We start from the raw sequence: 25,458 nt of genomic DNA on the forward strand, positions 1-25,458 counted from the left end.
GCAGAAGATGAAGATGAGGATGATTTGGGACAGCTGCAACATGCGGAAGCTATAGCCGAAATGAGGCACTCAGAAAAAAATGCATAAAAGTTCATGTTTTGGGTTTTCAGGCAATCGAAATGTTTATAAACATTTTAGAACTATTTTTCTAGATATTTGAGGTGGCAAGAAAGTTCTTAAATCCAAAGTACTTTAAAAAATGGATTTCTTAACTTTTTAAAAAGGTTTTTAAGACAAAAAAACTTAAGTTTTTAACTTTAAAGTCTTTAATTTAGTTGATTTAACTTCTTAAATGTCTTTCCTTAGAACAAGCCTTTTGTTTTTCTGTTAAAAAGTATAAAAAATAACATAAGAATCAATTTTCCTATAAAACTTCTTGTTACATTTTTTCTCTAAATGTCTTCTAAAGGCGTATTGGCACGCCCCCATTTGTTTGAGGCGGCGGCCGAACAAAACGCCAACCGCATGAAAACACATTTCTTTCTTGTGGTTTAGCTGGCGACAATGGACAAGGGAAACAGCTTGACTTCTTCCTCTCCAGCCTCTTTTCAATTTCCCCCCCCCACAGTCAACACCAGCACCGCTCCCTTCTTAGGCTTTTCCCCCTCACCAGCACACACCCTGCCCCCTCTCAACACCCACACAACAAACACACGCACAGATGACGCAGAGAGCATAAATTATTTTAAATTAGTTTTAATTGGCAATGTCTTTTCGCTGCGCCTTAACATTTAATAATTCAATTGCCTAGAGATGCGTTTTTTTTTTGGTTAAGTTAAGTTGAAAGCTAACAGAAAGTGAAGATGAATCAATCGGAATTCTGATTAAAGAAAGAGTAATTCAGAATCTAAATAGTAGGAATTAGAGAAGATTCCCGCGATGATGTCATTAATTATGTGCGGTGATAGCGAATATGAAAATGGAAATGAAAAGAAAAATTGTAGTGGAAGATGTGAGAAGTTGCTGGCTGCTGGCTGCTGGCATGGTAATGAGATAATTTCAATTAACGTGCCATTCTTATTTGCCCGGTACAGTGCGTTTCGGTATGGTAAATCGATCGCTGGCTAATTGGTAAATTAAACAATTCATTATGTTTCGGAAATTATATAGACGAAAGCAGATTGATAATGATCGTTTGAGCGATGAAGGGTTTAATTAATGGAGTTTGTTTTCTTTGATAATTTTGTTGTTAATTAACAAATGTATTACTAATTGGGTTTATTCATTAAGCTGTTGTTTCTTCATCACCAAAATATGTTTTTTTTATGGTTTCTGTTTATACAATCCAAAACTTATTCGCGTAATAGAACTTATTCATACTTTAAATATTCACTTATCTTGCTAGTTAGGACATTTCCATGACTAATTAAATATGATTTAGTAGGTCTAAGATTTATTTGTGAATCAGTCATTAATTTAAAGAGACACTTTGCTCATTGTGATTAGGGAAATGATCAATTTTGCCATTGTTCTGTGCAAATCTTAAACTTTGATTCAGGAATATCAAAAGTTGGGAATTTGGTTTGATTTTGTAAAAGGGAACTTACCTCTAGATTATTCTGTTTATTAACATTTTCCCATAGATTTTCCCATCTTGAACTCATATTATATGCTGTTAAATATTTCCTTAATTATATAGAATTAATCAACTTACAAACTCTAGCCCTGAAACGCACTGTAGATCTTGGGAACTTTGTGTTCGACATTCATGACGAGAAGAGGTTTACGTGGAATTAAATCTGTCAGTGGTATCTTATCTCTCTCGGCTCCCCGACGGTCATATGAACGTATTTATATATATTCTCATATATCTGTATATTTATATATATAAGTGCAGGCCATGGGGAAATGCACTGCGAACCGAAGATAATTCACAGATTGTCCGAATACTTAACAAGAAAAATCAGAAAAAAATAAGCCATACTCGCATGAAGTTCAAGCTTAAGAATTTCATTTTAATTTGTTTTTAAAGATATTTAAATTTATTGATAACCTAACCTAATATATGTATTTGATTAATATTATCTAATATAGTGATTAGTATTTCTTATAAAAAATAGTTTAACTTCGATCAAATATTTATAAAAAAAGAAGACTTTGGGTCATATTACAAGCTCGCTAATCAATCCCACAAATTGAGGTCGAAAATCAATTTTTTCTTCTGTGCAAAGTTATTGAAGGAAAACCAAAAAGTATAAAGTTAGCGGGGGGAGTGCAGGAGGGAATCAAAAACACTTGTTTTTCCACGCTCAGATGCCAGCTGATGATGATGATGATGATGATGATGGCCAGTGTTTGTGTGCGTTTGACCAACCGCAAATCTCCGTTCGCCCCCTCAAACCCCCCCTTAAACCATACTCTTAACCCCTATTAGAACACCCTTCTCCCCCCCTCATCACCACCTGTTTCCATGTGCAGAAAAGAAAAACCGCTGACACAGTGCATTGAACTCGAGAACTCAAAAAGCGAGAAATTCTTATGCAAAAAGCAGCAACAAAATGTGCAAAGCAAAAAAAAAAATGTAAGAAAATTTATTATAAAGAAACAAACGGCCAACGAACGTTGAAAAAAGTAATAATAAAAAAAAAAAGTAACAAAATTAACGCAAAACTTGCTGAGCAACGGCTTCAAATTTGCCCCCTCTACGTTGCTCTTCAAAGTTTCGTCTCTTAAGGCTTCGACGTCATCGTGATGTTAGTATTGTTGTTGTTGCTGTTAGTGTTGTTTTTGCTGTTAGTGTTGTTGTTGTCTTCACAATTACTTACAATATTTATGTTAAATGGGCAGACGGCGCCGGACTTGAAAAATACGCTCACTCGCATGTACATATGTAGTATGTGAAATAATTCGCTGCTTAAATAGGAAAAATATAGTGAAGAACTCGTCGGAGTTCAGCTTTAAATACACTGAAAAAAAAACAAGGGAAAAGATGTAATTTACTTGTATAAGTTTAACAAATGATGAACTTATAATATTCTTAGCAGAAAAAGTATTTTATTTTATTGTTAAAGCTGTTTTCTGGCTTAGTTACCATCTCAAATATATTCTAAGGTTATTCATTTTATTATTTCCTTAAAAAATATCTGCAAATGTCTAAATATTCCGACAAATTTAAGCTTAAACTTTCACAAAATATTGATTTTAATATCGGTTATAAAATTTAAATATAATATTTTTACAGCAGAAGTAGAAATATTAAGATTTCTTTGTTTTGACTTTCAAAATCAATCAATCAGATTCTCTTCATTTTTTTTTTGTCTAAACTTCTAAACTTGTTAGCTTTCCTGATCACGCGTGTCACGCCCACATCTCCTTGAAGCCCAACTTCAAATTGAAATCATTTTTGAAACTGCCTCACATTGTTATCTCATAAAAAGAAAAAAGAAGAAAAAAATAAGCAGAAATAAAGACAGAGAAAGCACGAAGCTGAAGAGGACGGCAAACTGAGTGAAACGAACTTTGAGAACTCAGACACGCAAGCTGAAAAGTTTAAAAAAAAAAAATGAGAAAAAACAAGCATTAAATCACAATGCGGTTCAACTTGGCTAAGCAATTCTCATTGTGTTTTTGTTTATACATTTAGAAGCTATACTATATCTTCTTATCTTAAGCCAGGCTCTACCTTACTACCCTACCTACCCCTCAGGTAAATTCTAATGCCTATAGAGATATGTATTTTTCCCATTAGAAACGGCATTGCAGTCCAAAGTTCCCAATTGGAACTGCATTTGCGATTGCAGATGCATAAATAAATACTTAAATAGAATCTAGTTTTCTGATGCTGTTGGTTAATTAGAAACACGCATGCGCCACTTTTTGTGAGAGGTTTTTTTTAGCACAATTACATGGCATCTACATGGAGATTGGAGGGGTGCAGTTTAAGTTTTTTATACACGTTTTTTTTTAAACTTGTTTTATTGCTTTTAAATCCGATTTGAAGATCGGTTGGATGGGTTTTAAACCGTAAAGTCAACTTGACTATGCCATTTTACATGCACTTTACATTGGGCTTAGAAAATGTAGCCGCAAAGTAGGCAAGCCTTTTACAATGTCAGTTTCGAGCGCTAGCCGACAGATGACGCCTCACAGCGTTAATGTTTGTTTGCTTCCATTTTATACTGAACTTAAAACTAATATATATTTATACATTTTCCTTTTACAGAAACTGAAGGGGAACTAACTCGCCTGAACAAGACGCTTCCCTGGGGTCCTCTATATTGCGTCCTGCAGCAGGATGATCAGACATTCACGGCCTACTGCAGCGAGGAGATATCGGTAAGGAATCCTGGTTATATCTTTAGTAAAATACACCCATAAACCTAGCAACTAACACACACACACACACACACACCTACTTGTTTTGTAACTGTAAACATATCAAGTTCATTGGCTTTGTATTTTTGTCTGTGTATATCTCTATCCCTATCTCTTTCTCTCACCATTGCACACTATTGCTAACCAAAACAAAAACAAAAAAATGGATGTAAACAAAACGCTACTGCTACTATCGTTCTACTAACCTGTAGATATTCCCGGCCACGCCCAAAAAGGAGGTGGGTAGTATAATCCGAGGCGGAACTGGAAATGCGCCCATCAAAAATCCAATCAACACCTGACCGTTTCCGATTTTTGATCATTAAAGTTTATGGGGAAATTCTTAGATTTATTATTAACTGAAGAAATTGATACGCCGTTAGGCTTTTTTGATTAAAACGGAAACTGTTATGTGTCTGATAACTCCCAAAGCTAACTCCGACATTAAGTTACGTATTTTATAATCATAAAATCCTTGATCTGCAGATGGGTGATGGTGGCTACGAGGAGGTTCCACGAGTCCGCTTGCAACGCGCCCGTCGACCGGCAAAGGCTCTGTGGGATGGACCGCCGACCTTGGCTGAGGAGAATGAGGATTCGGATTCGTATGTGGGCGGAAGTGGTGGGATGAGCGGCATCAATGACATCGTGCTGAATACAACGCTCTACAGTGAACTAGGTAAGTGTGAACACGATATTAAGATGTCTCTATATAAGATCGAAAGTTGAAGGTGCTGTTTTGCAAAACTCTTGTTAAACTTGATCGAGTTATCATTACAGTAAAGGTTTCTTTATGGCTTGCAATATCTTAAAACCATAATCAAGACTTTTAGAACCCACCAAGAGAGATTTCCCCCAATTAAATTCGGAAGGAAGTGACTGTTCCGCTACCCCTGAATATTGGTATTACCCACCTAGTGTTACGTAATATAGATATGGCTTCGCCTCAGGTGGATTTGATTTTGTTGGTGTGGTCAAGCGGTGCTTTAATTGCATTTGACCGGCAAGCGGGCTCATCAGTGCTCATCAGTAATTGCAGTTTTTGTAGTTGTTGTTGCTTTTTTTTTTTAATGTTTTACTGTAGGTCCGTAACACTTTTCGATCGTATCAAGAGGTGTGTGTATCTGTGTCTCGGGGTTTTATACATATATATATATATTTGTATATATTCTGTGTGTGAGTAGTCAGGAAATTTGTTTGTATCGTCACGCATGCCGGAGCATTAGGCACAATAGCGAACGGTGGACGGCTTTGGGGTGGATGGTATGGGAGGAGCGGGTGGTTTTCAGGCCCATGTGGAAGGTGCCGTCGTCCGTCCAACCGACACTTCCGTCGATGCCGAGATCGTTTCGCGTTTTTATTGCATTTATTGCATGTGTAATTGGGGGTTCTTAAGTTATATCAACTTAGTACGATATCGGGGGATCTCTGAACAAACTACGACCAACGAGTATATAATTATTATGTCTGTTAGAACTTGTGTTTAAGTTTATAAGTTTTGAAATGTTCTAAAATCCAAGAGAACTCTAAACTGAAGTGGATATCTACATACATTCCCATTATTGCACTTTTATTACATTTTGAAATGATTAAAATGTCCCAAGAAATATGTCTAGGAAACTGCTTTTGAACAGAAAACCGTATAAATAATTTCTGTAAATTTTTAAAATCAAAAATATATAAATTTATTCACTAAAATTATTAAAAATAAAACTAGGTAACCGCTTTTTGGTTTTCATTCTAAATTTCTCCCAAGCATTTGCATATTTTCTTTCTATCCCCCATTTTTCTTACTCTTCCTTCTTCCACTTCCCCCAATTCTCTGTTTGTTCCAAGATCCCAAAACGTTCCATCAATGGAGCTCACTCACAGCTGGCGAAAGCAAGTGGAAGAAGAATAGAGGAGAGGGAGGAAGTTGCGCATGTTTTGTCTCAGTGCGTTTTTTCTTTCTTCGTTTCATTTCGATTCGTTTCGCGTTTCGTGTTTGCTGGCGATTTCTCAGTCGTTTTCAGTCGATTTTAAGCTTCCGGCGCAGGCGGTTCAAATCGCTCCGTTCGGTTGGTTTTCCACACTCTCTTCGCTTACTTACCCCGTTTACCGTTCAATTACTGGCCTGGCTTGGCTTGATTCGGTTTCAAAATAATAACAAAGAAATAATTAAATATTAAATTTAATTTTTTTTGGAAATCTATATATTTTTTTTAAAGTGACAAACGTATTGTAGCAAGCATGGAAAATGGCTGAAAAACATGGCAAAACTATGCGGGCCATGGATGTATTTGTGCGTGTGCGTTGCGAATTCGAAAATGTTCTAAAAATAAATGCAAACAAAAACAAACAGAATGTGAAAATTGTACAAAAAAAATTGAAAAAAAAGATGTAAAAAAAAAACTGGGCAACTACAAAGGCAAAACTTGCGAGTGCAAAACCCCCTGCCCTTCAACCCCCCCATTTATTTCAAGAAGAAAAACCCCGCCCCCGCATTCTGACATAGCTCATCATCGTCATCTGGCTTGGCTAAATAAAATTCAGCAAAAGAATCGGCCAGACATCGGTGCACAGAAAACATTTCTATATAAGTTTTCAAGATCATTTTGTAAGGTTTTTTTGGGGGAATTTTAAGGGGAATTTTAAGGGAAATTTAAACGGTTTTTTGGGAACTTATTGCTACAGCTTTGCTTTAGGATGATTTTGTATGATTTCTTTTTAAGAATTTTAAGTAATATTAAATGGTTATTTTAACTTATTAACTATGGTTTATCTAAGGTTGTATACTATATTACTTTATTACTTTTATTGTTTAATATTCCTGGTTTTTATGTAAAAATAACCAAAATATATTACAGAATTCATAAAAAAAAGACAGACGGGCAATCATAGGAAGTAAATTTCGAATAATATGCATAATATTCGTCTTAAATCTTAATTTAACTTATCAAATTATTCAAAATGTAGACTGTAATATACCATGTTGACTATATGTTTTCCTGTCTGCAAAAATTGAACATTTCCTTGCGTGTTTTGGGCGTTTTTTTCGATTTTTGTTTTTAATTTTCGTTATTTTTTGGGTGAACAAGAAAAAAAGCCACCAAATTGAGGCAAAAAGAAAGGAAACAAGAGGAAAAAAAGAAAGAAAAATGTAAACTAAATTAGGGAAATGAGCGCTTGACACCGTTTTAAGGGACACCGGAAAGTCACGTTGTAGTTGTTGTTCTTTTTTTTTTTTTTTTTTTGGTTACTGTAAACCGTTTACGGCCATAATCGTATCCGGATTAGCCGACGTCTTTTTCTGTTGGTATTGAAGAATTGGGAACATGGCAACAGGGGAGTGGGGAGTGGGGGTGCTTTCGGCTTTCTTGGGGGGAGAAGGCCGGGGCTTAGGTGGTAATAAGGGAGCTTCTGGCCGTATTGTTTGTTATTTGTTGTAAACAGTTGTTGCCAGTTGTTATTGCGGCAATCAGAAGCCGTTGACATACATAACGGCAGGTTCGAATTTGTTGCTTCTACTTAGTGCAGTGAGAAAAAGTATTGAGGGTTTATATAGCAAGGGAAAGCAATAAGAAATTATAAGGTAATGAGAGTTTTGTTTATATTTTTCTATCTGTTTTTGAAGTTTCTGTTCTTAAAGTAAAGAAACATCATCTGCTTTTCAATGAGTATGTAAACCACACAGCTCACCACTCCTCATTTCGCTCTGTGTAGCTTGAGTGAATCAAAATTTCGAGGCCCATGCAAATCACACAAAAGTGTTAAGCCCGGCTTATTGACACAGCAACAGCAACTGCAACATCAACTGCAATTGCAGCTGCAACAGCAACATCAAGTTAAACGGCTTAACGGAAATCGAAACGAAATGCAATGAAAATAAATGAAAAACAGAAAAAAAAACAGAAAAGAAAATCGAGCGAGCGAGCGAAAAGCGAAAAGAAAAATCCAACGCCAATTGACACCAATTAAATAATTTGATGCACATGACCCACATTTTATTTATACATGCATCTACATATACTTTTATGTGGAGTATGCATAGCCAACAGCCAACAGCCAACGGCCAAGAACAACTGCAGCAATAACAATTGTTGCACCAACAACAACATCAACAACCACTGCAACATCCAATGTTACAACAACAACGATACTAAAATAGCACTTGACTTGCATTTTGATTTATATGGCGATGTATCTATGCTTTCTATGATAGTTTTTTCTTACATCAAGTTAAACGGAGGAAAGGACGACTGTTTTGGCCAGCTTATAGCCAAAAATTAGAATCTCCATAGCCACTTTTGGCATTGTTGGGACAACAATTCTTTCGGTAAACCTAGATAGGCTTTTATGTGAAGAAATTACATTATTTTTAGTAGTTTTCAGCCTATAATTTAGTCGAAAGAAGACCCACAGATAAAAGGGAAACTGTTTTGTGCATCTTACGACCAAAACTAACTTTCTGTGTCATTGTAGGGTGCGAATAAGAACTATACAATTTCGACCAATTTTCGCATTCGCATCGATGCATTTTCGCATCGTCTTTTTTTCGTGAAAAATTGTCAAAATTTAGAAATTTAGGTGGGGACACAGTTCGACTAGAAATTGAATTACGAACTCAGCGAGGTATTACATTCCATATTTGGATCATTTTTGGCTAAGTTATGGGCGTAAAACTGCCATTTTGAGGAGGAAATCGAGATAAGCCAAATTTCAATTTTTTGATAAGGGGTGCCAACATCCAAATTTTCCAAAAAGGCCCAAACTTTACTTTTTCAACTGCAGATTTACTAAGGAAAAGAAGACAAGCATTTCGAGGTACTACATTCGGAGTTTGGACCATTATTGGCTGAGTTATGGGCAAAATGTTGAGGCGTACATTGGGAGAAGGCGATTTTCGCATTTTCGATAAGGGGTACCATCATCCAAATTTGCTAAAAATGGTATAAAATCAAGATTTTTAGCTGTGAATACAGTTTTGTTGGAAATTTAAATACGAACTAAACGAGATATTCCACTCTATATTTGGATCATTATTGGCTTTGCTGTGATAACAAGACTTTACTTTTTAAAGAGAAAATGAGGATTACGACTTTGGCCAGAAAGATGGAATATTCTTTGGCGGATTTCCAGCTCTATCCATACAATTGCAAACATTAATGACTGCCTAGAAAACCTACTGTTTGCTTGATTAATAAACTGCTCTTAAGTTGAGGTTAACAGCTTGTCAGTTCAATTTTATTGCCAGCCATAAATGGAGCAAATTGAAAATTGAAGGAGAGAAAAGTGTCGGAAATGAATTGAGATTTGTGGAAATCGAACACGAAATGGGCTATAACAAGTGTGTTACTGAGAAAACGAGTTGGTTTTTCCTTAACTTATAAATATATACCAAAGAACTGAATGATCTGATGATAGTTTAAAGCTAAGCAAAAGCATCGCCTTGTCAGTTAGTTACATAATAATGGTTAAACTTATAACATAGAGAAACTGCAGTTACAGTTTGAGTGTTTTTGACCCCCCAGAGGAGCTTTATGCTTTCTGTTGTTGGCCAACAAAACGTTTTAGCCATTGAATTTCTCAGCAGTCGATCAAATTGGTGGCCATCATCTTTTGTTAGGCACTGTAACAAGGGAATCGCCTGTGTAATTGTTTGAGATCTTTGTGTCATGTTTTGTTTTGTTTCGTTTTTTGTGCTTTTGCCTGCCCTTCTCTTTGCTTTGTTGTCAGCTGATCTTCCTCTTGTTTTTCTCACTTTTTCTCTCAGTTTTTGTCTCAGTTTTTTATTTTTCAGCCGTTCTCCCCCATTTTAGCTGTTTGCTCTCTCGCAGAGTTCATGGAAACAAAGCTTCATATTTGCATTGCCCCTCAATGGCATAGAGAGAGGGGCGCCGCTGTCAAAAGGGGGGTCTTAACAAAAAAACAAAAAAAAAAGGGAGCTGGCACATGTCACATTGGGGAGCTTTTTGTTTGAGTTATTATAGTTGTCGGGCCTAACCCATGAGATGCTCACACATATATATCGCTATATCTCATTGTTGCGGGTGAAATTGCCAGACAATAAGATCCCCTCCTCCACTCAGAGAAAAACATGTTTCTATAGTAATAGTAGTACACTTGGAGAAAATGTATATTTTTAGGCATATTTTTGGTTTACTATTGAGAGGGAAAACTATCAACTTTTTGGTGTAGATTTTCTGGTTTAATTTCTTTTTAAACATTTAAAACCAAATAAGGCTTGGTTTCTCTCAGTGCATCTACTGCTGCTGCTGTTAATTATATGCGCAAATAGTTAAAGTCAAATTAAAATGCATTGCAACGGGCGGCGGACGCTTGGAAATTGTTGTTTTTTCAGTTTATGGCTGGCTGTGGCGCTGCTTTTGGCCAACTAAGTTTGCTTACGGCCACAATGACTGGCCAAATACACTAAAATTTGATATGACAAATAAGAAAAGAGTTTAGTTAACTAAGAAGTGGTTAAGAAAAGTTCGGATTTCTTATATAAATCGTTTAAATTTTATATTTCATTTAATTACCCCCACTAGTTAGTTAGTTTCTTGGCCAGAAAAGGGCATTTAAGATTTCTTAGATAGCCTTTCTTTTTTATCCGCCATATGAGTGCGGTTTGTTTTTGCATTTCCGTTGCTTTGAAGTTTCTGCTGATTTCTTGGGGCTGCTAAAAATTGAATAATTCGAGTCATAATAACTACGGCAAAGGCAGCAGCAGCAGCAGCAACGACAACAACAACGACAACAATTAGCGAAGCGGCACAGTTAGTAATTCATATATGTCATAAATCTATCTGTCGGCATTTTGCGTATCCGTAGCTGAAAGTATCTGTATCTGTAAATGTATCTGTATCTTCCACTTGTCCGTTCGTCCGTCCACGGATTGCCACACATCTGAGAGATGTCGTCATCGGCACTGGCACTGGCTCTAGCTCTGGCTAATAATGCACAGACTTATACTGGGGAGATGTACAATCATCCGCGTTTTTCTGTGGCCCGGGACACGCCCCGATCTATATGGGATATAGATGGTATATATATATATGGTGTATGGCATATGGATATGGTGGCAATTGCTGGCAGCGAAACATCAAATTAACTCGATTGTATAATCAAGTGGCGGCCTAATCGTTGTGCTGTGGCTATGGCTGAGTGATAAAGCAGATGATGATGGATCAGGCGGCTTAATTTGAAGCCCGAACTTTGGTCAAATGGAAAAGCCAGCAATTTTAGCAAAATAAATCATTATTTTATGGCAGAGACAGCTTTAACGAGGCATCTCTATACTAGAAAGTGAATTAATGACACTTTTTTACTTCTCAATTTGTTGATCTTCAAAAACTAAAAGTATCAGCTTTGATTTCATTGTGAAAAATCATTAATTGAGGTTGAAAATTTGACATCTTCCTCTACGAAAACTCTGCTGCCTTTCCACTGTACAACTTTTCCTGCCAGAAATTAGTTCCCTTTTATTTGTTGTTACTGTGGCTCCATGTAAACACTATATCCACCAAAAATCCAACCGATTTTTGTTTATATTTTGACGAGAGCAAAGCCCAGAGAAAAAAAAGTTGTTCCGAAAGGCTTGATTTGTTTACATCGAGACGGGCAATTTGTTTATTTCGCACCTTGAGATGCGTTTGAAATCATTTCCAAAAATATACACAACTTTTTCAGTTTTCCCAAAGCGTTCAACGTTCTTCTGCTCTAAATTTAGCAAAGCTGAAAAGAGCCCAGAGAGCCGGCCAGGCAAGAGAAATGGAAAATTGGAAAAATAATCGCATGAGCAGAACTAAACAAAACGAGGAAAAGCCCCAACAGCAAGTTCACACAGTTTTTGCTATTAAAAAATGGGAAACTATGAGATCGGTCTATAAGTCTACATGGTACAGTGGAACCTCACTCCCCCCTCCCCCCTCCCCCTTCTCCCCACACTCGAAAAAAGCATTAAAACAGTTAAAATTGCTTTATGTATTTCAACATGGCCAACAATGTTGTGTTGGCCTGTCTGCTGGAGATGGCCCCATTGGGCGCTACTTAGCCAGCGCAAGAGGCGGCAAATGGGGGTTGAGGAAGGGAGATGGGGGGAGTAAGCGGGCACTGGGAGAAAAGTCTATAATATTTATGTGAATCTTTAAACTTAAAGGAAAGTTTTTAGTGTGGAAAAGTACAAAAACTTCTTTAAAAAACTTTATGAAAATGTTTTTAAAAAGTTATGGCTTAAATTGTTATTAATTAATCTTAAAAATATGCAGTTTTTCGTTTTAAAATATATTATTTGAAATATTTTTAAAACATTTTCTCATATTTTACTAAGATATTAAGTTCGAAAGTCTCTTAAAAAACATTTCTCTCTGCACAAAGACAATGAGTTTGCTCCTCTTTCTTTTTTCTTTTTTAAGTTTTAGTTTTAGTTTTTTGCCCAGCAAATAATTTACATAATATGCAACACAACACATGTTGACACGAATATCGGCGACGTTAGGGGGCTTAGAGGGGGGTGGTGTGTGTGTGTGGCAAAGTGGGGGCTACTGCGACTTAAGTTCAGCGTGTGAAAATTGCGTCGTCTGCATAGGTTTTTTTTTCTGGAAGGAAGGAAAGTGGCTCAAACCGAAGTCGCATGCTGATGACGGGTTCTAACGGCATTCGAGTTCTAGAGTCATCAGAGGGAAAATAAAACAGTAGAACGCGATTACTAATCGCTGGGAAACTCGTTAATGTATCTACTTATTTACGGCAATTAGATGGCTTTTCAAATTTACAGAAATTAACACAATTTCCTGGTCATTTACCTAGTAAAAACTTCTAGTTCTTGGTAATCTCTTGTTTTGACAGACAAAAGTGTTGGAAATGAAGCTTAAATAAACAAAGGGTTATAAGTAATTATTGTTTAAACATTGTATTGTCTTACATTCTTTATCATTTTGGTTGAAAAACATAACTTCTTGGCTTAGATTTCACGATTCTCCCACGATTTTGGCTGAATTTCTCGTTTGGCTTCGATGATGTCTTCCAGATTGTCGATAAAAATCCCATTCCCACTCACGTAGCTTTTTGTATGTCTGTATTACATGAACTCCCTTGATTGGGATTATGTGTGTACAGTGGTGTATAGCCCCTCTGCCCCCCCCTCTCTGTATATCTTCTGATCACTTCAAATAAGAAACCGCGAATATCCGTCGAAAAAATCAAGTAAAAAACGTGCCTTCAATGACAACCGGACGAGAGAGCAACAACAATTTCACTTTTTCGCTGTGGTTGGTTGGTAATTTAATTTGGCTGTGGATCAACGACCACGATCCCGCCCAGTCAGAGCTCCCCTTCATCATCCTGACCTGGCCATCATCATCATCATCATCATTATTGTTATTGTTCTGAATGAATCACAGAAAAGGCAATACCTGTCGTGCCACCCCCACCTCATGCCTGTTTTGCCATATTTAGAGGGAAAGAGAAAAAAAACTAGAAAAAGCTGTGAAAAAGGGGGAGGAGAAGTGCGTTCTTGGGAGGGCTCTCTCTACACTTTAACCAAAGATAGAAGTACAAGCACTTGCCTTTGACGTTATTCCTGGTACTTCTTTTTATGGAGCCTCCCTCAGCCATAAATTACAAACAAAAATTATTGGCAAACCTCGATTTAAGCCATGTTTGTATCCACATTTCTACTGCCTTTTCTGGCTTTAACTAATTTGAATATTTTCCTTTGTAGTTGAGCTATAACCAAGGGCCAAGATGGGTTGGGAAGAGTGTAAACTTGTAACTAACTATCAATTATCAGGAAAACAGAACAGCAGTTTGGAGTTATGGGTGGAAATTGATCTACTGAAAGGGATTTTCTTTAGAAAGAACATATTTTCTAGGTAGAAATCTTAGTTGGTTGTTGGAAATCTGAAAAGTTAGCCTATAGGTATTGAAATACATATTTTTAAAGAGGTTGAGATCTTCTATCTATCTATCTATCTATCTATCTATCTAAGGCTAACAATTAGTTAAAACTAAGAGCTAACAAATGGCTAGGAGCAATAGCAGCTAGGGCCTTCAGCTCGAGGTTGAGATCTTCTTTTATTGGTTTAGTACATAAATTTGTAACTTAAACTAAAAATAGTTTGTTTTACACATTTTGTAGGGATAACTTGTAGGGACTTCTCTGAAGTTTAGTTTGCCTTCTTAGCCACCTCTATTTTCCTTGGCAGTCTTAGAATTTTCCATAAAGATCATTTAGAAGTCGCTGTACTGCCAACTGAAAGTCACTTTGTTGTTCTTTTTTATGTCCAGTTGAATTTTTTTGCCTAACCGAACTTCTGATGTCGCTGCTGCATCTTCTTCTCTAGCATTTTATCATTCCTCAGTGCGTGGCTCAAAATGTTCATATATATATATATATATATATATATCTCCTACAGAGATATATATGCCTGCCTGCGTAGCAATTATCGCAGCAATCATTGTGGTCCATTTTGATCTCATCACTAACGTCAATTACGCCGCGACTTCAATTCGCCGGGAAAAATGGGTAAAAATCTAAAAAAAAAAAAAAGAGGAGGAGAAAAAACATAAAAATATATAAAATGTTGATGAAGATGAGAGGAGAAGGGGCGAGGGGGAATGGGAACATAGATGCGAAAAAAACGAAGGAGATGAAAGAAATGCCATAATAGAAATCTAAGATCTTTGCCTTTTGCCTTATTTTTGTTGCTGTTGCTGTTGCTGTTTCTGTGTTGTGTTGATGTTGCTTATGTTGTTAGTGTTGTTAGTGTTATTATTGTTGTTAGTGTTGTTGGTATTGTTATTGTTGCTGTTGTGATGTTGCTGCTGATCTCTCAACTGTTTTGCCGCAGAGGGAAATGACCTAGGGACCGGTGCAGAGCCCACGGCCCTTTTTATTCCATTCAATTCCGATATACTCGTATATATATATACATATAGACTCGTATATATAGTTACCCAGTCCATTGTCCACGATCTGGGGATCCACGAACCAGGCACTTGAAGAAATAACTAACTAAGTTAACTAACTAAAACTGAAACAAGTTAAGGTTATGCTAAGGCTAAGAAAAACTTAGACTAAAGACAAAATATTGAAAACTTTGTAAGCAATTTAAAGAGATATATATATCTGCATATAGAATATAAATATATAAAGAGATTTTTGCAAGTGTTTTTCGGTTGCATAACAGCCAAGTGCCAGCTCACCGGTTGCGCTCCGATGGCGCTTGGCGTTGACTTTGGCGATCGGCAGTGGCGGCGTTGGTGTCGGTGTCGCTGTCGGTTCTATGCGACAAACACGATGAAAAGATGAAAAGCTGAAAAGGCTGAATAGATGGAAAGTTTCCCACGTCCCCGGCAGAGTCACCATAGTGCCTATTATAAAGCGATACTCATTATAATATATATTAGCCGTAAACCTAATGAGCTTTGGCTCCTCCTAGCAATTGTCTGGGACCTTGGTTCTAGTTGAAGACTCTCTCGGACTTAGCCAGAATGCAAAACCATATAATCTGCCAAAAAAAGTACAAAGAACGAAGAGCTAAGAATGAGTTCTTGTGAATGGAAGTTCTGCTGTGGGCCATAAAAACATTCGCAAGCTAAATGTGGCTTTAGAAAAGGTGAAAATGTGTGCTAAAAGAGGTGGCCAGTTTGGGTTTTATTAGGAAGTTTGTTTGTTAAGTTGAAATATATATAAAGTTAAGGTTTTTAAATAGTTAAGAATTTTATTTTCTATAATATTTTCAAAGTGTTAAGAGAAAGCCTTTGAACTTTTTGTAGATTTTCCTTATCAAAGATAAAAACAGCTTAAAACAGCCAAGAACTTGTAGAAGGAAACTGAACTTCTTTGGGTTCATGGAAAATCTAGATAGCTGGATGGCTTAAGGAAAAGGGAAAGCTTTACATAGCCTTTAATCTGATTTCTTGGGATTTAAGTCAGAGTAAAGAGGAAATGCAAGATTTGCCCCTGACTTGGGATCATTTATCATCAGCTGGATCAAGTTTGTGTTATTGTTCTTTACACCTTAACTTTGCTTTGCCTTCAGGGCTTATCTTGAGGCCCTACCTGTTAGCCCCTCTCTCTCCCTCTCTCTCTTTTTCTATATATATATACTTTCCAAGAGATATTTACTTGCATTCGTGCATATATAATCAGTTGAGTCTGGGCAAAGTCTATGATTGGATTGACGTTGCTGCAAGTCTGATGTTTGAGCTTGTTTTTGTCTTTGCTTTTGTTTTTGTTTTTGCTATTCTCCAACGTCATCGACGTGCAAAAATGCATTTCTGCCAAATTATTCATTATGCGGTCCCCCCCTACGCCTCCAAAAAATAATAAATAAAAAATGGGAAAAAAAATGGAAAAACAACGTAAATAAAGCAAACACATTGTGACGCCAACGCCGGCTGCATTAATCAGCAAAAAAGACAAAAAGTTAACACCAAAAAAAAAATAAAGGAATCACATGGGGAAAAAAGAGCTTTCAGCTTGAAGCGTTGCATGCTGCCTTTATATGGCGCATCCGTTGCATTCGCCGCTTTTGTTTGGAGTTTTTCTCTTTTTCCCATATATAAAAACATCAGCATAGCCAGAGGAGGAGTCATGTGACCATATAGGAGTACTATATATACTGTATAGTAGGAAGCAAAGCCAACAGACTGACTGAATGGCATATCGAATTCTGGGCACTTCTGGCCATTGGCTTGCACTTCCGTTTAACTGGAAGGTGGACAAAAGAGAGTTGGGTGGGGGCGTTCTGGGCGCACAGGTGCCAACGTGGGCGACTCGCTCGAATAACCAGAGAAGCATTAAAGCAGATAAAGGTGTACACAGAGAGAAAAGTGGGGGTTGAAACTGAAGAATCTTAGAGGGCAGAGATCAGACAGAAATCCCTATTCAAAACTCAAACTAACTGGTGATTTGAAACCTTTAAAAACTGAAATCTTTAATGATTCTGATTCTGGACTCTTCATAAACTTGAAATATCTGGGGATTTGAGAGCACTAAATGGAGATTTCAAAGCTTTAAAGTTGAAAGTCAGTCAAAATGTTCCTTTAAAAGGTTAGCAAAATGAAAAATAAGCTTAAACCAACTCAAATCTCATCTTAGACATATTTCTTCTTAAACTTCCTCCAAACACCAACCTTTTCTTTCCGTGTAATAAACGAAAATGAGCGGCAGATAGAGAACAGCTGCTGCTGCGTGTCTGTCGTCGTTGCTACCGTTGGAGAAAGTAATGAAAGAAAGAAGAAAAATAGTCAAGTCTGTGGCGAAATTTATGTTTATCACCAGAGCACGCACACGAAAAATACTCAACTAGAAAAATATGATGGCTAGCAGGGGCAGTGGCAGGCGGTTTTCTTTTCGGGCACGCAGCAATTGAAAGCAGATATGGAAAATAATTTTAATAGCAATAAAAAGCAAGAAGAGGGAAAAAAATTAAATAAAAAACACGCAAAATGCACGCAAGAGAAGGAAAAGCCAGTGATGGAAATCAGCAAACCACAAAATTGAGGCCCAGAATTCACAGCATTTCTTTTGAGGTTGGAAAATGCAAAAAACTCAATGGAAAACCAAACAAGAGAAAGCCAAATCATAAATTACAGACTCTTAACGCCTTGGGCTGATTGCATATATTAAGTGATTGCCAGCGATTTGATTGGCCTGCAATCATTGATTGCCAAGTAGATTGAAATGATGAGTTAAGTTGAAAGAAGAAGATGCAATGGAAGTAATGTGGCCTTAAAGATAGTTCTAACTGCTAGTTAGAGGTTCTTTTAAAAACGTTTGTTAAGTTTATTAAGAAAAAGCTAGTAAAGTAGAAAACCAGAAGTGTAATTTTATGCCAGCCAGCTATTAATTATAGAATTCTTCCATAGCCATCGCTGTGTGGGCTTAAATAATTTATTCACTCTCTTTTCTTAAGCGCGGTTTCTCTCTCTGGAAAACCCGCCAAGCACTTAGAAAAAAGAGTGTTGATAAAACGAAAAACTCCAACAGCTGACATTCCATTTCCATTCCATTCCGTTTCGTTTCGTTTCGGAACAGAAATGTAGCACCAAAAGGCAACTAGCGTAAAATTGAACAAGTTAAAAGGAAAATTGAAGCCGAAATGTGTAAAGGTTTTCCTTTGTTTGCTGTGGGGAGTGTTGGTTGCGCAGTCGCGCGTGTGCAAAAGAACGAAAAGCCACGAAAAACCACTTGGAAAAATTAGCCAAACAATTTTCGAGTCCGTCGTCGTAGGAGCCTTTAGATTAATATTATTATTTTTTTTTTTTTTTTTTTGGTAGCAGCCAGGCAGGGTGGCTAAAACCGGTAGGGGGTGCGTTTACAGGGGCCAACACGCCATGACCATAAATCTTAATTGCCAGGGCGGGCAGGCAAGCGAAACCAAGCCAGCCAAGCCGATGTCGATGTCAGATGGTTTTGGGCCAAGAAAATATATATAAAGGAGAAACGGAAAAACAGCCCTACTTAGCCGAATTAACTGGGGATGTCTAAGATCGTATCTTAAGGTTATTCTATGTGAAAAAATTCTATTACGAAGGTTTATTTCCAGTTTAGGAGGAAGCATTATGTGGCAGTTTTCGTTTGGGGTTTCAGTTTTAGAAGAAAACTTTATAGAATGGCAGTTACTACATGAAAATGATCTTTAGAAGATGATATTATATCATACTTTATGATGTAACCAAAAAAACTTTGTAGTTCGCCTTCGGTAAAGAACTTTTCCATGCCCAAAAGAATCTTATTGCTTCAATCTTAATGGATAATCCATATAAGTAATGAGTAACTGTTGTAAAATATATCATAATTCCCTTAAAAACAATAACTAAACACCATAAAAGCAGCTTCCAATCTGCGAAAACCAACCAAGCCAGTCCAGTGAGCGTTTCCCGCCCTTCGCGAGTGCTGTGTTCTAAACTTTGCTATCTAAACAGGAAACCATGTCAAGGCTAAAGAAAAACTGAACAAATAGAAACCAAAAAAAAAAGAAGGAGAAAACAATTAACAAAACTAAAAAAAAAGGCAACGGAAACCAAAAATCTACAAAGGCAACTTTGGCAAGGATACCAAATAGAAGGGGAAAGCTGCTAACCAAATCCAAATCCAAAAAATGAACTGCGGTGCTTTGCGTGCTATTAGCAGCGACGAGGTGCAAATGCAGACGGCGAATTCGGCGACGACGCCGCAACAGAGGAAGATGCACTCGATGCCACGTACCACTGCCACACAGAGTTCCCAGAATGCCACACCGATACCCTTGAGATCCGCAGATCCGCATCAGCAGCCACAGACGTCGGCCATGCGGAGGAGCACGATGCCGCGGAGTAGGGGTTTGGCCTCTTGTTTGAGGGGCGAACGGGATGATGCACCCACTCCGCCTATTCACGAGGTCCACTGCGATGTGCAGCAGTTGCAGTTACTACATCAGCAGCAGCAGCAGCAGCAGCAGCAGCAGTCGCAGCCGCAACAGCAGCAACATCAATTGCTGTTGCAGCAGGAGCAACTGCAGCTGATGAAGGGGCAGGACCAGGAGCGAGTCTCTGGGACAGGATCGGGTGCATCTACTCTAGAGACGAATGGCAGGAGTAAGTATTATGCCAGGGATATAGTTTGGAACATAAAGCTTTCTAATCTAAGAAAAGAAGGGAACTATCTTCTCTGATTCGTTGCCTACTTTTAAGCGTCTCGAAAAGGGCCTTTTTATAATAGTAGTTATCTCAATTGTAGGGGTTACATTCCATTTACCGTTACTTTTCAAACCCTTTGCGATAACAGGAAGTAGCGCATGATCAGAAATCTGAATGATTCGGCGACATTGCCTATCTCAGAACCTTGGGGACTCTTTCATCTGTCATCGCATTTCTCGGCAGAGAGTAGAACTTCGTACCAAGCAGATGGGCGGATGGATGACGGATGTGACATCATCGAGAATTCACAATCATCATTGGATTCTGCTGGGTTGGGTAGTTGGTTCATCAGTTCGTTCGGTCACTTCGCTTTGAAGTCAATTGAGCGGCGGCATAATTTACAGTTGCACAGTTACGACTGATGACCCGAGGAGAGTAGATAATGCTCTTGCTTGGGAAAAAGTGTCAAACGGAACAGTCATAATAATAATAATAATAATGGGTTGAGCTGAGAAGCAAAAGTTAAGCGAAGAGTAGAGTAGAGACCCCCAGACGAAGGCTCCTGGGTCACCTACAACAATTGCTCAATTTACGAGCTTGCCCCACATTGTGGCCGCCTGTCGCCGTCTAGCTAGCAATTGTAAATTGTATCTCTAGAGATCTTGTCTGTATTTCATATTTTGCATTAATTGAAGTGAATTCACAACAGCAACAGCAACAACAGCAGCAGTAGGTTCAAAGGTCAGGCCATGTAAATGGGTCGAGTTTTTGCAAAACAAAACACTAAACATCTGACATTTGCATTTGACACAACTAATCCATTTTCTTTTAATTAAATCTACTTACAGGTGAGTACAAGTCGAAGACACTGCCTCGCATACATTTCGACACGGCGCTAAACGATACATCGCTGAACGAAGGTAACACAAAGTGCCCCTGTCCTCCCCTCTTCGATTGATTCCCTTTTCATTGGCTTACTCATGCATTGTCCGTATCTCAATGTCGTGACATTGTTACTGAGTTTCCCGATGATTTCCATGTGGTTCTCGTGTTCTTTTTTTGTTGTTCTTGTTTTACTGTGAGAATGAGAGACCTAGAAACCCACAAATGCGACTATTTTTTTGCCGGCTCAGCGCAATGCGATCTGCTCTGAGCTTATCAGCAAATGTATATTATATCATGGCTCTACTTTAATTCGAAAAACTAGGGGTTTTTGAACAAAAACTAAATATGTAAAGAAACCAAAGATAAGGAAGTGGATGCGGTTTTTGGAATACCAAAAACCGGAAATCAAAGTTTAAAGTTTGATAAGTGAATTCAGTCATGAAGCTTGAGAAAGTTCTTTGTTTTGGGTTCCAATTACTTGTTTGATTCGGATTTAAGTTTGTTTACTGAACTACTTTAAAGTTGAGTGCAAAATTGACTTTCATTTGTTTGAAATTGATTAGCAAAGCAAAGACTGATTTGTAGACAAAAATTTAGTGCCACTTGAAGACTGAATGACTGTTCAGTAAACAGTTCATTAATATTTATAAATAAGTTGGAATGAAATGGAAAACTGAAGTAATTGAGTTAACAACTTGCGGACAAGTTCTAGTTTTGGTTAACTAAAAAACTTGTTTTTGGCAAACTGCAAAAGTTAACTCCTTACCAGAGTCATCCAGATTGATTAAAATAAACTTTTTCCAACTTTTATAACAATATAATCTATTAAATCATGTTATTTAATCATTACCTATCAAGAAAGACACATTTATCTGCCTAAAATGCGGCATTTTATAATGCCAAACTGTAATTTCCCAAAACTCTACGTGTAGCAAACCCAACTTCTACTTGACATGACATTTACTCTACTCCAGCCAAGAAGTAGGCAATATTTCTTGGCCTACACTATGTTTATTTGCATAAACTGAACATTTATGTTGTTTATTAATTTCGGGTGGCAGCAGGCAGGGGTTAATTTCACATTCCTGTTCAAGTAACGGAATTTCAAAAGGCAGGACGTGGCTTATATAACGATCGTTTGGCCAAGGGTTGAAAAGAAGAAAAAAAAACTGAAACCAATTCAAGGGGGGAGTTCCATTGTGCCCCTATGCTAATGTAATGCCAATGGAAATGAATGAAAATGGGATGGAAATGGTTACTTTCGACTCGGCTTGCTCGTAAACAAGTCTTCCGTTTCGTTTGAGGCGACGAAGGAGGCGAACGTGTCACATAAAACCCCATAGTCACGCACTTCCGCAGTGAAAAAAAGTACAAAAATAAAATAGAGGTAAAGAGCGAACGAAGCGTTACGGCGGTTGGCAAGTAGGATGTTATGAAGTGGTGGGAGGGGTACCCTTTAATTTGTATTACGCGCTGCGCGGCTGCCCAACTAGCACCTAACGCATATACACACTTACAGTTGAGGGAGACACAAAAATGCTACTTAAAATAATAGTTACAAAATCTTAGAAACAAAATCAGACAAGAGTTCTATCAAAAACTAACAAAAATTATTTATTTTAAGTTTAATTTAAAGAGTTTAGTTATTTTTTAATATTTTTTAGCCAACAGTTGCTAATATTCTTATCACAATTGTAGCCCTAGGGTTGCCAGATCGCTTTTGCTCGTTAGCTCTCTTTGCGCATGGGCAGCACTCTGTCTCTATCTCACTCTCGCTGGGCACCACTGCCGATCGTGTCGGCTGCTGTTTTGTGTTTGTTCGCCTTTCAGATCGATTTTTGAGTTCGGGCAGAGGAGACAGCGCAGGCGGCTCGCATCGCTCCGTTTTATTATTGTTTATTTTCATTTCGCTCTCTCGCGCGTCGACTTTAGTGTTTTATTGCATTTTATATACATATTTTTTTTGTCGCTGGATAAAATATTTCTGTTTTTTTTTTGTTATCGTGCATATAAATATTGCATTTATATAGCTTGTTTAAATAGTTCTAAAAGCGTGTGTTGGTTTTTGTTTAAGTGTTTTATTCCCTTTTCCCAACAACAACAACAAGAAAACGCATTCCTGCACACGAAGAGGAAAAAAGATGCGTGTGCGTGTGTATTAGTGCCGTCTCTCTCTGCGCCTTAAATGTGTGCGTGTGTGTATGCCTGCAATTGAAAACCAAAATTAAACAAACAACAAAAAAGTAAAAGAGTAGAAAAACTTAACCAAGCGACAATGTGATGCGAAAAGGCGATAAACAAAAAAAAAGTAAAAAGGAAAAGAGAAAGAAATAGCAAAGGCAAAAACAAAGCGGCGAAGAAAGAGAAAAAACGCGGAAATGCAGTTGAGCGCATAATTTTTTGTAAGCCAAGCGACAAACGCATACACTCGAATGTAAAGATATAACAAAATACATAAATAAATTCGAGAAGTAAAAACAGAAGCATCAGCGAAAAAGAGAAAGAAGTTCTAGCAGAACAAGCTGAAGAAGAAGAAGCAGAAGCATCAGCGTCAACAAACACAAACACAAAATATACCTGCGTCTGTTTCTCTCTCTCTCTCCTCTCTGTTACTCCAACGATTGTAAGCGTGTGTGTGTGTGTGTGTGTCAGTCTGTGTGCCATGCTCTCTAAAATACACTGAGCGAAACGACACGAAGCACAAAATGTTGCAGGCAGCCAGCAGCACAACAACAACATTAGTAAATACACCAAATACTGAGCACAGTGAAATCCCGATAATAGCAACGCCCGAAGAGAAATCCCAAAGACGCCGCTCCACATTCTACGTTCCATTGGTCATCGAAGACGAGGAGGAGCCGAAAAAAGATCAGGATTTGGTCCAGAAATCCTCAAGTAATACCAGCCTGAGTAGCAATAGCAATTCATTGACCAATTCCGAAACGAAATCATCGAAAAGCTATAGCCTTCGGAAATCGAGTTCGGTGAAAAGCGGTGTGGCCAAGGTTAGTGCCCTCTTCGAGCGGAAAACTGCAGCGAAAATGTCACCACCTTGCGGTTTCAATTGGAGTATCAGCGGTAGCGAGAATACCGCTCAATATTCCGATACCGATGAGGATGAGGAGAACTCGACGGAGGCTCGTCATCGTGAACAGTTGCTGAAGTCCCTGCCCATTGGTAACAATAATATCACCACTAGCACCACCGCCACAACCACCACCACTGCATCCCCATCGAAACTGAAAAGATATGGTATTGTACTGAACGTCATCAGTTTAAATGGCAGCGATAACGAACAGTCGTTGGCCAGTCTTAACCATATACCAAATACTATGCCAACTGCACCCCGAACTCATTTCAATGAGGAGAACGATATAGTCTTGGCCACGCCTCCGCCGCCTAAGAAACAACAACAGCAGGCCTTATCGAATCAAGAATCCAGCAATGATTACGATGATGATTCAGAGATCAGTCGAATGCAAACGAACACCTCGACGCCCATTAAGCTAATGAAATCGCGATCGCGTACAAATATATTAGCCGTACCGCTGCCAACGGTTGAGCGCGGTTTGGCCACAAATACGATAACTAATAACAATAATATAAATACTAATAATACCTCATCTATGGGAACCAGCACTACTACTACTACGACGACACTGATTACGCTCCGTGCAAAATCGAAGACCCTGCCGCAGAACTTATCGCCCTCAGTTGTTTTACGCGAGGCAGCCGCTTTGGATGAGTTGGAAAAGAAGCGGGAAAAGTATCAGGAGAAGCAGGACAAGCTGCAGGATAAACAGCGTCAGCTGTTTGGCGGCAGTACCGTCAGTCAAATAGCTGGATCGGTATCGGGCTCAGGATCTTCGCCATATAAACTGCAAAACAGCTGTTCGGCCACATCCATATTGACGCATAGCTTTCCACCGAAAAACCTCTTTCTACTCAAGTCAACGCCCAAATTGTCAACGGATATTGGCACGGTTACGCCCCCAAATACCTCGGTGATCTGTTCACCGCCCAAGAAATCCCTCAGTTTCATCCGCCGTGCACATTCCACTAAAGTGGCGCGTAGTAATTCATTACTAAAACCGAATCAAGCTGGCGTCATCGGAACGGGAAGTGGTACGAACGGATTATCTGTTAATCAGGGAGCCATGCATGGATCATTATCCACCAGCTGTGCTGGGGATAGTTCCAGTAACAATGGCAGTTGGGGCAAACATTTCTATCAGCCCTACGATGTTTGCCCATTGAGTTTGGATGAGCTCAACTGTTATTTCCAGGCGGATCATTGTGAGGAATTGATATGTGAAAGGTTTAAGATCAGGGATCTGACCATACATATGGCATCGGCATCGGCAACTGGAGCGGATCTCTCGGTGGCCACAGAGAATGAGACAACGGTAACGGCGGAGGACGATGCGGGACATCATTCCGGTAGGTCGTCCCCCTCTTTGTTCTTTGTCCCTGCTCACTGGGCTACCCCCCAATACTAAGTATTTCCTGTGGCAAACAAACGAAAAACAACCCCAAACGATACCATATACCATTATACCATTCCATTCGATCGTCCGATCCCCGTTTTGGGCTGTACAATGGCTTTTTGTATCGAACAACGGCGATCGCATTTGGTATTCCCCTATCTGC

General features: G+C 38.3%; 1 protein-coding gene and 1 pseudogene across 10 annotated transcripts in view; one reads left to right on the top strand and one right to left on the bottom strand.

Annotated features, from left to right (window-relative positions):
* LOC108105343 (ras GTPase-activating protein raskol) overlaps positions 1–25,458 on the top strand; it is a 57,121-nt gene that overhangs the window by 5,439 nt on the left and 26,224 nt on the right. For 5 of the 10 annotated variants that reach the window (XR_005993906.1, XR_005993907.1, XR_001772353.2 and 2 more), the window contains exon 1: positions 22,628–25,248. Coding sequence is in view for 7 of the 10 variants with exons in the window: in XM_017211840.2 (XP_017067329.1) it covers positions 23,514–25,248 (1,735 nt within the window). In the remaining 3 variants the exon portion in view is untranslated. Of the gene's footprint in view, positions 1–4,162; positions 4,276–4,526; positions 4,554–4,800; positions 4,994–20,771; positions 20,844–22,627; positions 25,249–25,458 lie in introns of those variants that run through there. The other 5 variants (XM_017211845.2, XM_017211847.2, XM_017211842.2 and 2 more) reach the window with 4 other exon arrangements.
* Positions 19,432–19,857, bottom strand: LOC108105317 (annotated as a pseudogene).

This window comes from Drosophila eugracilis, unplaced genomic scaffold (genome assembly GCF_018153835.1).
Source record: "Drosophila eugracilis isolate 14026-0451.02 unplaced genomic scaffold, ASM1815383v1 contig_498, whole genome shotgun sequence".
Classification (NCBI taxonomy): domain Eukaryota; kingdom Metazoa; phylum Arthropoda; class Insecta; order Diptera; family Drosophilidae; genus Drosophila; species Drosophila eugracilis.